We start from the raw sequence: 13670 nt of genomic DNA, 5'->3' as shown, positions 1-13670 counted from the left end.
AGAAGAGGATAAAATAGACATTTAAAAGCATCACAACAGAGTAGTTGCAAAAATAGTTAAAAACTTACAGAGGGATACAACTAATTTTCAATCTGTCAGCAGTTAAAAGCGACGGTAAACATACAAGTCTTTAGTCTATTTTTAAAAGTAAGTAAAGTTGGGGCAAATCTGATGTCTTCAGGCAGATTGTTCCAGCTAGCAGAAGCATAGTGGGTTAGATCTAATCACATACATGTGATTAGACTTGAGCCGGACTACAGAGACCTTTCATATTAGAGACACCCCACTCCAGGCTCTGTCAATTGTAAGAAATGGAACTCTTCCTGTCTCCTAAGTGGGCGTGGTTCTCGGCTTGTGATTGGCTGTCTGTCAATGGTATGAAACTTCATTGGCTGACCAGTCTCCTAAGGGGGCATGGCAGTGGCGAAACCTCCGTGGCACAGATACAGGAAGTGACTGCAAGTGGGGTGTCTCGACAAAGACAATGGGATTTCAAGAAGACGGCCCAACTTCAACTCAGTTCCTGTCATTTTGGCATTTTGAGGTTTTCGGCAGCTCTGAGTCTATTGAAATCAATGGGAAGAGTCAATGTGATCTCAGATTATGACAGATTCTTTCGCCCCCTTATTCAGTATTCAAGTAAATAGTCTGCCCATTCTCTGAAGCCACATATCTTCAGAATATTCTGAGACTAAAATGGCATTTTTCAGACAGACAGATCAGGAGAAAATTAAACTTGTTCAAGACCTGTCTCTATCTCTACAACACACTCTCATGAGATTTGGCAACAGGAACTCATGTGAAGTTTGTTGATGTAGTAGCTAAATCTGTGGCTAGAAAAAGTATTTTTTTTATGGAATATCTGTCATGTTTGGTATACTGTGTGTGTGTGTGTGTGTGTGTGTGTGTGTGTGTGTGTGTGTGTGTGTGTGTGTGTGTGTGTGTGTGTGTGTGTGTGTAGGAGGAGAAGACAGGGGAGAAGGTGGCCGAGGCCACAGCAGTGAAGTTGTACGGTCAAGTTCCTCCCATAGAGAAGATGGATGCCTCTCTCTCTACCCTCACCAACTGCCAGTGAGTCCTGTCTCTCTTCCCTAACCCAGTGGTTCTCAAATGGGGGTCCCGGGACCCCCAGGGGTCCGTGGCACTTTGCCAGGGGGTCCGCGAAAAGTTTTGAGGAAAATATAAATAAAACGTTTTTTTGTGTGCAAAAGCTTCATAGTTCAACGAAAATATTGTATGCTTTAAATTGTTCATGGATTACATTCTAATCTAAAAAACCTATCAATTTAAAAGTCAAGCACATTACCGTGGAAACAATTAAGCTTAGCCCAAAATCACAAATCAGAATGAGGGGGTCCCCGGTATATTTTCTATCTTGTAAGGGGTCCTTGGCTGAAAAAACATTTGAGAACCTCTGCCCTAACCAACTGCCAGTGAGTCCTGTCTGTCTCTCTCCTAACCAAGTGCCAGTGAGTCCTGTCTGTCTCTCTCCTAACCAACTGCCAGTGAGCCCTGTCTCTCTCCTAACCAACTGCCAGTGAGCCCTGTCTCTCTCCTAACCAACTGCCAGTGAGCCCTGTCTCTCTCCCAATGGCCCATTTCCACCGCTGGTATCAGCGCGGCCCCGCCCAGCTCGTCTCACTTTTTTGTCTCATTCCACCGATCAAAAACGTGGACAGCCCGGGTTGAGTCGGGGTTGAGTCGTGCTAGTTTTGGTCCCTGCTTTGTTGAGGTTCCAGCGCTGTGAACCCGGTACCATACCGTGACGTGAAAACACTGCAGACGACTGATTGGTCAGGCAGAATTGTGTTTACTGTATCTACTGACTGTCACTACCAGTTTAGTGAAGCTTACCTTCTCTTCTGTTAATGTTATTTCCATCAGTCTTTTGTGTTGCTGCCTTCGGCTCTGGTGAAATAAAATCGATCTCCTTGCTCAGCTTAACATGGCGGTGGTTTTCAATTGTTTTGAGAGAGAAAAAGTCCGCTCCTCGGGAAGCCCTTTGTAGTTGTGTGGTGCGTTGGCTCCACTAGGCCGGAGGCGGGGTTTAGTGAAGCCGCGGTCTTGCCTGGTGAGTTGCCGCCGGGGTAGAGGCTTCCCTTCTCCCTGTAGCACAACTCCCGTCCCCCGCGCAGCGCATGCATGTGAGTTTGAGTAACAACAAAGTGATATCCATTCTCCTAGCCGATTGTCACATTTGCCCATGTACACTGTAGGTCATTTAGAGCAGAGGTTCTCAAATGTTTTTCAGCCAAGGACCCCTTACAAGATAGAAAATATACCGGGGACCCCCTCATTCTGATTTGTGATTTTGGGCTAAGCTTAATTGTTTCCACGGTAACGTGCTTGACTTTTAATTTGATAGGTTTGTTATTAGAATGTAATCCATGAACCATTTTAGATTTAAAGCATAAACTATTTTCGTTGAACTATGAAGATTTTGCAAAAAAAAAAAAAAATTTTTTTTTTTATTACATTACATTTACATTACGTCATTTAGCAGACACTTTTGTTTTGTCCAAAGCGACTTACAATATCACAATTTGTCAACAGTACAGAAAACCACTATGCAACACAATCAATGACAGCCAAGATATTTTGATAGACTAGTACCATGTAGGAAGTAGTTTGAGAAGGAATAAGTAACATGTAGCATTTTTTTTTTTTTTTTTTTTTACTTGCAAACTTTTCGCGGACCCCCTGGCAAAGTGCCGCGGACCCCCATTTGAGAACCACTGATTTAGAGGCACCAGTATTTCATAAACAGTTTAAAAGTTCTGTGTATGGTTTTAATTTTAACGTTATACGTTATAGCCTACTTCGGCTATGGGCAGAGGGCAGATATGCGGTCGCTATGACGACCAGGTGTGGGCGGAGGCGAGTAAACTTGCTATGGAAACAGAGTCTATATCAAGTAGAGACGAGTAAGACCAGGTCGAGTAGAGCTGTACTGTGCTGTTATATGTGGTGGAAATGAGCCATAACCAACTGCCAGTGAGTCCTGTCTGTCTCTCTCCCCTAACCAACTGCCAGTGAATCCTGTCTGTCTCTCTCCCCTAACCAACTGCCAGTGAGTCCTGTCTCTCCCTCTGGACGTCTTGATATTAGGGATGTCGAAAATGACAAATTTTCTTGACCGACAACTGACCCTCATTAGCCGACTATTGATCGGTTAACCGAAAAGATTAAAATGCGCTACTTGACTGTCTGTGCCATATTAAACAATTACCACAACAAATGCTTAATTTTTTTCATTAGAAAGCGTTTATTTTTTACATCTACAAGCAGAAAAAAATTGACTTCAAAAAAAAAATTGACTTCAAACTTGGAGAGTGTGCTGCTCGGCCCCCGATGGAGTGCGGTGCCGCATTTCATGCAATTTGGACTTATGCATAGTCATACTGCCACCTACTGGCAACACAAAAAGCGGTTTATCTCGAGAACCATTTGTCCGATCGACTTCAAACTTGGCGGGTGCGTTGCTGGGAACCCGAGAAATGGCAGTGGTAAACTTTGTTCAATTGAACCAATAAGATCACAGCTTTCACATATCTCCAGGACTGTCCGTCCGATCGACTTCTGTATGTCTGTCCTTTGCGTATCTCGAGAACGTTTGTCAGATCGACTTCAAACTTGGGGAGTGCGCTTAGGGGGGCCGTGCCACAGAACGCCCTCTTTCCATTTAGGCGTACGAAGATGAGGTTTGTTCCAGCAGACGAAGACGTTTTTTTAATTTGTATGGAATGATTGAATTGAAGTGTGCAGCTTGCACGCTTCCCTATCTAGTTGCATTGAAATGTATCTTGATCCTCCACAGGAGACTGTCTCTGTCCACAAACTGCATTGAAAAAATAGCCAACCTCAACGCCCTGAGTGAGTACTTACCACACACACACACACACACACACAGTAATGGTGGTTTGTAATGTAGTGTTTTGTCCTTGCAGAGAACTTGAAGATATTGTCAGTGGGGAGAAACAACATCAAAAACCTCAATGGGCTGGTGAGTGAGATACTAAACAGCGCTATGACTTCTAGTTTGATTTACTACACAAGTCCAGCCTCCATGGGTGTACAAGACATATCCACGCATCACATTGAAACATTTGTGTACCAAAAACATCTCCCTAAACACACTCAGGTATCCCACAAAGTTGACATTATTATGCTTGTCTTAGCCTTTAAGAAAGAGAGGGACCTGGGTGCAGACACTGGCTGGACCTCTGCACAGAGCTGCCTCAGCAGTTTGGGGGAAAACACTGGCCTTTCATTATTTCACGCCGCAGGCTGGGGTTTGGTTCACCTCCCACCACGTCCAAGCTCATCTCACATTTGTGTTAGTTAAAGGGGGACTAAACCCCCAGATTTCTGCCATGCTGCTTGATTTGAGAAAAAAAGGCAGCAGATTCCAGCCGCTAGTTTGTTCCAATGCAAATTGTCTGCAGGCACTGTTGTAAAAGAAGCAGAAGAGCGTCTCCTCTTGTCTTCACTATACTCTTTGTCTGCGCTCACACCGGAAATACCGGAAACATTTACCGGAAACAGCCACCATGACAATTTATCATTATGATCATTTATTTAACAAATTTAACACGAGAGGAAGGGGGTTGTGGGCACATTTACCACTGGTACAGGGTTGTGGCACGAGGCGAAGCCGAGTGCTATAAACCCTGTACCAGTGGTAAATGTGCCCACAACCCCCGACCTCGAGTGTTAAATTTGTTTTCTACAACAGCTACCAAATAATATAAAAAATACACAATTGTAACATCCAATTCATTTATTTATAATCATTACTGGTTTCAGAATACATTTATCCTTCCGCCACAGAATATAGTTCCATACACAAGATCAATGATTGCACTAAACATTTACCGGTAGTTGCCTTTGAGCCAAAAAACAACTAACCTATTCCTTAACGGGATTCACAGTTATTGATACATTGCCTGTAAAAGTACAGTTATTTAAACAGTTATCTAAAGCAGCCCGTTTTGGTGGTGGTGTGTTGATATCTGGTGACGGCAGAGGGCGTTTGTTTGTTTGACAGTCCCAGGTTCGGGGTCCGGGCGCTAGTCCGACCTCCCGCTAGTCCGACCTCCCGCTAGTCCGAACTCGTGACAACTCAAGCTCAGCCAGTTCTCTCTCCCCAATTTCACCATGTCGTTCTTTGTTCACTTCACCTTCATCTTCATCTAACCACTGCTCAAAACTCAATCCACCCAGTAAATCAAACGTTACTACGAAATCGGACATTTCCTTGTTACAGATCGGCCATTTCCTTGTTGAAGATTTGCAGACTGACAGGCTAACAGTGGGCGGAGTCAGCACAGGGAACGGAGTCAGCATCAGGGAGCGGAGTGATACTGCGGTTGGAGCCGAACTGTAGATTGTTGGCGTATTTACCACTGTTGCTAGCCAATCAGAATCCAGTATTCACTCATGCCGTTGTAGAACATTAAATTTATCACCATTTTATTTATCCCTGTGGGGAAATTCATCCTCTGCATTTGACCCATCCTCTACTAGGAACCTTCCTAGAACTATAGGAGCAGTGGGCAGCCACTGTGCAGCGCCCGGGGACCAACTCCAGTTCTTTTGCCAGTGCCTTGGTCAGGGGCACTGACAGGAGAATTAACCCTAACATACATGTCTTTGATGGTGGTGGGAGGAGACCGGAGCACCCGGGGGAAAACTCACACGAACACGGGGAGAACATGCAAACTCCACACAGAAAGGACCTGGGACCTTCTTGCTGTGAGGCAACAGTGCTAACCACTGAGCCACTGTGCCGTGATAATGTCATATTGTTATAAATGTCAACAACTAGCCAACGCTGGTGGGCTTTATGGAAAGAGTGTGACTCGAACTGATTGACAGTTATATCAAACTGGTCATTCAGTAGCGTTTTACTGCCATGATGTAACTAACGTTAGCCCACAGCTAACAGCTAATGTGAGCCAGAGTAATATAGAAGAGAGTGACGCTAGCGGAAGTCCAAGATGCGTGACTCACGTAGCGGGGGAATAGCCAGGAAGGAGGCTCATGCTACATTATGAATGCATAAAATAAAGCTGATAATATACAATTTGATTCTTTAAACGTCTTACCCTTTCATAAGTACATCACAAACGGACAGCCCTGCTTAATCCTTGCTAAAAAACTGGTCCGTTGGAATGAATGAAGATGTTGCAACTCTTCTATTATACGGCTCTGGTGTTAGCTAATGATCACATGGGTGGGAAAGGGGGTGTTCGTCAACCGTGACGTAACAGTAGATGAAATCGGATGTTTTGGAGGCCCCCTAAAAAAAGCAGGTTTGAACCCATAGAGGGCACTCTCGCTGCCTGAAAATGATACAGTGTGTAGAATTCTAACAGTTTAGTCTCAAATGTGGAGATTTTGACCAGAATCCTTCAGCAACACATCTCAAAAGCCATATACATTGGTTTAAAGCCAGGGGAAAAGTGTTTTGTGTGTTTTGTGTTTTGTTCTTGTATAAGCTCTGCCATTGGCCGAGTTGGTGCTCGGTGCGCTGTAACCAGGAAGTGGCCATTGTTGAGTTAATAGACTTTTAAAATATATTTCTAATTAATAAACTTTGTATTTTATTTTTGATCTGTGTGCTAAATTTAAAATTTTAAGAACAAAATAGCGATTACAAAATAGCGAAGACCAACTTCCGCTGCTAAGGGACCGCCATGTGGAGGTTTTGTCTGTGCCTAGGTACTCTTGATAAGAAAAAAAGCTAATTTTCTGAAGTGTGTGTTCGTGTGTGTGTGTGTGTGTAGGAGGCAGTAGGGGACACATTAGAAGAGTTGTGGATCTCTTATAACCTGATAGAGAAGCTGAAGGGAATCCAAGTGATGAAGAAGCTGAGAGTCCTCTACATGTCCAACAACCTGGTCAAAGAATGGGGTGAGTCTACTTGACTCTGTTCTGTTGATATGATGTCTGTCATGGTGAGTCTACTTGACTCTGTTCTGTTGATATGATGTTTGTCATGGTGAGTCTACTTGACTCTGTTCTGTTGATATGATGTCTGTCATGGTGAGTCTACTTGACTCTGTTCTGTTGATATGATGTTTATCATGGTGAGTCTACTTGACTCTGTTCTGTTGATATGATGTTTATCATGGTGAGTCTACTTGACTCTGTTCTGTTGATATGATGTTTGTCTTGGTGAGTCTACTTGACTCTGTTCTGTTGATAAGATGTTTGTCATGGTGAGTCTACTTTGTTCTATTGAGGATTATTTTTTGTCTATTACATTCTCATTATAGCAGTGGTTCCTACACTTGTCCAACTCATGGTCCACTAGAAAATCTGAGAAATGTTTGCGGCCCACATACGACCATAAACAACACAGAGGCAGAGCTGTAAAGTGCTACAGTTTTGCTAGCATATGCTATTAAAATGATTCTGTGCTAAGAGAAATATGTATCCACTCACACGGGTGCTAGTACTGAGTTGCGAATGTAATGTTACAGGAGATTAAAGGGATAGTTCGGTTTGTTTGAAGTGGGGTCCTATCAGCTAGTTCGATACACTAACTGGAGTAGGTACAGTGTTCTGGACGCTGGCCGCACCGTGTAACGAGACCCGGCACTCAGAGCAGCAGCCTAAACAGCTTTTTCTCTGTAAGTACGGGGGGTCAAGAACTAAAATGTAATTTAGCCACCTAAAACAACGCCCACCTAAACAAATCGATATCAGTGTACGTGCACGCTCTATTTTGACAATTTTCAGTGCTTTACTTTTCCGCCAAACAGCAGTCTCATTCGGCACTATTTCCTTCCAACCGTACAACTACCGTATTCCGCCGCTAAAAGCCTGCACCTGGATGAGGGTTTCTGCCACGGAGTCTGAGAGCGAGGGACGGAGACGGGAGATGTTTTTGAGGTGGTAGAAGGCAGACTTGGTGATGGATTTGCTGTGAGACTGGAAAGTAATGCGTTACACAGCCAAAGTTTCATTCCATATAATCTTCACATCAGTATTTTGATTCAAGGTTTGCTGTTGGAAGTGATTTTTCCATCGCGTGTTATGCCATAAAGCAATCCAGCACATTTCCCTCCACATCCGCCCCGTGACGCAACATGTCCAATGCAGCGTAGAGGCTGCCAATTGTCTCAGCTATAGAGACACTGCGGAGCATGTCATCATTCAGAAACCACGCCCAAAGCGGGGGGAAATAGAAACCCCCCCCCCCCAATCCTGGCGTTCTCCTATGTCGCGTGCATGGTCGCGTGTTGCACACAAAGATCGTATATATGGACGTTGAACACTCCAACTTACTTCCTTGACAGCTAGATCCACATTTTTCTTCTCGCCAATTCTCAATGGCTTCCTTGTTTTGCTCAGGAGTACAAAAAAAACTTTAACTGGTGATTTTTTACATTTGTTTTCTGCGCAGCCCACCACACAACAGCTTTTAGCTATGTTTAATTCAAGGAAAATGACGCTGGTGTGTGGAAGTGAACGGAGCGCTTTCCCTAGTGATGGGCGTGGCCTATTTCATGCAGTGTCTCTATGGACTCATTTGTTGAATGTGGTACCAATGTAGCAGCGTTGAATATGGTTAATTATGCATTTTCTATATCCTGCAGCTGAGTTTGTGAAGCTCTCTGAGCTGCCGTGCCTGGTGGACCTGGTGTTTGTGGGAAACCCTCTGGAGGAGAAGTATTCAGCTGAAGGAACGTGGATGGACGAAGCCTCTAGGAGACTACCTAAACTGAAGAAACTAGATGGTAACCCTAGCCTCTAATATATATATATATATTTTTTTACAGACAACAGTTATTACACATACACATTGACCCTGCTTGGACTGACTTTCGGAAATAAACAGATGTGTTTATTTAGGAAATGTCACAATTTTGAAAATCTACTTTCAGAGGCTGTAGTGGGCTCAGTTTTAAAGCCAGAGTGAAGTTTCTGGTATCATATGAAACTAGAAGATCTAAGGCAGGGGGTTTATGATGGGATCATGTGATGTAATGTAGATATGATCATAATAATATGATGTAGATATGATGACCATAGTATGATGTAGGTATGGGTATAATAATATGATGTAGGTATGGGTATAATAATATGATGTAGATATGATGACCATAGTATGATGTAGGTATGGGTATAATAATATGATGTAGGTATGGGTATAATAATATGATGTAGATATGATGACCATAGTATGATGTAGGTATGGGTATAATAATATGATGTAGGTATGGGTATAATAATATGATGTAGATATGGGTATAATAATATGATGTAGATATGATGACCATAGTATGATGTAGGTATGGGTATAATAATATGATGTAGGTATGGGTATAATAATATGATGTAGATATGATGACCATAGTATGATGTAGGTATGGGTATAATAATATGATGTAGGTATGGGTATAATAATATGATGTAGATATGATGACCATAGTATGATGTAGGTATGGGTATAATAATATGATGTAGGTATGGGTATAATAATATGATGTAGATATGGGTATAATAATATGATGTAGATATGATGACCATAGTATGATGTAGGTATGGGTATAATAATATGATGTAGGTATGGGTATAATAATATGATGTAGGTATGATGACCATAGTATGATGTAGGTATGGGTATAATAATATGATGTAGGTATGGGTATAATAATATGATGTAGATATGGGTATAATAATTAGGGATGCACGATATATCGGCAATCATATCGGTATCGGCCAGTATCGGCCGATTTTTTAACATATCGGTCATATCGGTATCGGTCAGATGTTGCAATGTTAATATCGGTTATCATTATCAGCCAAATTCTTCACATTGATATGAAATAATGCAGTAAATCTATGATTTATGGGCTTTTCCAAAGGCTTTGCAAATAAAGAAATGCATAACTTTTTCAAATTCAGTGTTAACATGTGTTTTTCAGTATGTACAAAATGTGATGATCATAAAAATGTGGTTTTATACAGATCATATCGACATCGGTAAATATCGGTTATCGGCCATAACCACAATGTTAATATCGGTTATCGGCATCGGCCAAAATTTTCATATCGGTGCATCCCTAATAATAATATGATGTAGATATGATGACCATAGTATGATGTAGGTATGGGTATAATAATATGATGTAGATATGGGTATAATAATATGATGTAGATATGGGTATAATAATATGATGTAGATATGGGTATAATAATATGATGTAGATATGGGTATAATAATATGATGTAGATATGATGACCATAGTATGATGTAGGTATGGGTATAATAATATGATGTAGGTATGGGTATAATAATATGATGTAGATATGATGACCATAGTATGATGTAGGTATGGGTATAATAATATGATGTAGGTATGGGTATAATAATATGATGTAGATATGGGTATAATAATATGATGTAGATATGATGACCATAGTATGATGTAGGTATGGGTATAATAATATGATGTAGGTATGGGTATAATAATATGATGTAGATATGATGACCATAGTATGATGTAGGTATGGGTATAATAATATGATGTAGATATGATGACCATAGTATGATGTAGGTATGGGTATAATAATATGATGTAGGTATGGGTATAATAATATGATGTAGATATGGGTATAATAATATGATGTAGGTATGGGTATAATAATATGATGTAGATATGATGACCATAGTATGATGTAGGTATGGGTATAATAATATGATGTAGGTATGGGTATAATAATGTGATGTAGATATGATGACCATAGTATGATGTAGGTATGGGTATAATAATATGATGTAGATATGATGACCATAGTATGATGTAGGTATGGGTATAATAATATGATGTAGGTATGGGTATAATAATGTGATGTAGATATGATGACCATAGTATGATGTAGGTATGGGTATAATAATATGATGTAGGTATGGGTATAATAATATGATGTAGGTATGGGTATAATAATATGATGTAGATATGATGACCATAGTATGATGTAGGTATGGGTATAATAATATGATGTAGGTATGGGTATAATAATATGATGTAGGTATGGGTATAATAATATGATGTAGATATGATGACCATAGTATGATGTAGGTATGGGTATAATAATATGATGTAGGTATGGGTATAATAATATGATGTAGATATGATGACCATAGTATGATGTAGGTATGGGTATAATAATATGATGTAGATATGGGTATAATAATATGATGTAGATATGATGACCATAGTATGATGTAGGTATGGGTATAATAATATGATGTAGGTATGGGTATAATAATATGATGTAGGTATGGGTATAATAATATGATGTAGATATGATGACCATAGTATGATGTAGGTATGGGTATAATAATATGATGTAGGTATGGGTATAATAATATGATGTAGATATGATGACCATAGTATGATGTAGGTATGGGTATAATAATATGATGTAGGTATGGGTATAATAATATGATGTAGATATGATGACCATAGTATGATGTAGGTATGGGTATAATAATATGATGTAGGTATGGGTATAATAATATGATGTAGATATGATGACCATAGTATGATGTAGGTATGGGTATAATAATATGATGTAGGTATGGGTATAATAATATGATGTAGGTATGGGTATAATAATATGATGTAGATATGATGACCATAGTATGATGTAGGTATGGGTATAATAATATGATGTAGGTATGGGTATAATAATATGATGTAGGTATGATGACCATAGTATGATGTAGGTATGGGTATAATAATATGATGTAGATAGATAGATGATATCAGTGTGTTTCTGTTGTCTCCAGGGACCCCGGTCATCAAACAGGAAGAGGACGAGGGAGAAGGAGAGAGCTGAGAAAGATGGCCGTCTTCCCCCTGCTCTCCTCTCACGTCTTTTTGTTTACAGAGAACTAAAGTCACGCCCTCTTCCGGGTTTGGCATGGGATGTAAGGGATTTCATTCACCCATTCATTTCCCCATAGACGTTTCTTAACATCCTTATTTATTTATAGGGTTTATGGTGGGTTTCCCCGTAAAAGGGGCGGTGACCTTCACACTGGACGCTTGAAGACGCGGCACAGTTCTGGTCTATTAAGTTATGTTGTTTTTTTTACCCCACCCGCGCACCAGCCATAGTAACATTTTGTGGGCGTTCCCACACAGACCAACTGTGTCTACTGTATAGGCCTTAGAAAAACGAGGTTTCCTAGTCACCTCTGCATGGGCAATAGACTTGTCTGCCATCTACTGGAAACTACAAGTAAATGCGCAGTTGAGCTCTTCCAGGTTCAATCAATGGACCAAAAACGATTTAAGAAACAAAATAACTCCTTATAAAGTAAATGTACAAATTACAAAAAGGAAAACAAAGTCAAACAACAATAGGAGGTTAGTGGTCAGTTACACAAGTGATTCAGCTATCAGAATCAGGAGAGACCATAGAGCATTTCACTCGAGGGGAATCAGCTTTTTGTTGTTGGTCTGAGTGAAATGTTCTATTGTCTCTCCTGATTCTGAATACAGCTTGGTTTTGTCCAAGTAAAACTCGTTTTAAATATAGTGTTAAGAAACGTCTGGGGAAATGAATGGACCTTGGTTTTGTCTCAGTAAAACTCTTTTAATATAGGATGTTAAGAAACATCAGGGGAAATGAATGGAGGATTCACTTCCTCAGGTCCCATGGGCAATCTCGCGATGGTGAGACTTTTCCTTGCATTTTCTCATGGTGTTTTTCTTTTTTTGTATATAAAGGATTTTTTTTTGCAGGAGAATCATAATTTGTCGTAGGTTGACAAGCACAAAATAATCAACAGATACATGTAGCATGTACGTTTGTTCGTTCATGTACCAGTCGGTTAAACCGCTAGATACTATCCTTCGGCCTCATGGGTTTGAGACCAGAGAGGGATTTCTAACTAGAGGAAGCACATTGTGAGCGCGAATGGAGGAAAAAGCACAGATCCTACTAGCACTATTCACAGCTTCACAAGTTCACTTGGATCTTTTTGTGACTGTCGAAATGTGAAGGCGAACGAAGGTCACAACAGTCACGCCTATTGAGCGCAGCATCCTCACAGCCAGGTGTGAGTTTACTCTTTAAATGACATCTGGGTTGGTCACAGGTTACAGGTAGTGATGATTGTAGGGCTGCAACTAACGATTATTTTCATTATCGATTAATCCGTCGATTATTTCATTGACTATTCGATTAGTTGTTTGGTCTATAAAATGTTACAAAATGGTGAAAAATGTCCAAGATGTCATCCTCAAATGTCGTCTTTTGTCCTGACCAACAGTCCACAAGCCACAGATAATCGGTTTACTGTCATAGAAGATGAAAGAAACCAGAAAATATTTACATTTAAGACATTTGAATGAGATAATTTTAGTATGTCTTTCTTAAAGTGATAATCTCAAAGGTTTCAGTTTTGTTCTCTTGTGTGACACCTATGGTGATGAGAGGTAATTGCATGTATTACAGGTAATTACAGTGTTGCATTATGTGACATTAGTCAGTTTGTTTGGCCATAGTAAGTTGCAGAGAACAGAAAAAAGTAGCTTGTTATCCTACTTCACACAATAGTTGTCAGGAATAGTGACAATAGTCAGGAACAGAGTGAGTCTATGGTGCTATGGTGTTAGCTCCGCCCACCCTGTTTCACCACA

At 40.5% G+C, this 13670-nt stretch overlaps 1 protein-coding gene across 1 annotated transcript; it reads left to right on the top strand.

Moving 5' to 3' along the window:
• The first annotated feature begins 1021 nt into the window (after positions 1–1021).
• dnal1 (dynein, axonemal, light chain 1) lies at positions 1022–11910 on the top strand. The gene is made up of 6 exons (XM_083634010.1): positions 1022–1071; positions 3818–3873; positions 3948–4003; positions 6789–6915; positions 8607–8747; positions 11810–11910. Exons 1-6 carry the CDS (start codon positions 1037–1039, stop codon positions 11857–11859), a joined length of 465 nt encoding a protein of 154 aa, XP_083490136.1. The 5' UTR covers positions 1022–1036; the 3' UTR covers positions 11860–11910.
• The last annotated feature ends 1760 nt before the right edge of the window (positions 11911–13670 follow it).

This window comes from Poromitra crassiceps (genome assembly GCF_964638095.1).
Source record: "Poromitra crassiceps genome assembly, chromosome: 3".
Classification (NCBI taxonomy): Eukaryota; Metazoa; Chordata; class Actinopteri; order Beryciformes; family Melamphaidae; genus Poromitra; species Poromitra crassiceps.
Note: the sequence above shows the minus strand (reverse complement) of the source record. Positions and strands in the feature narration are given on the sequence as shown.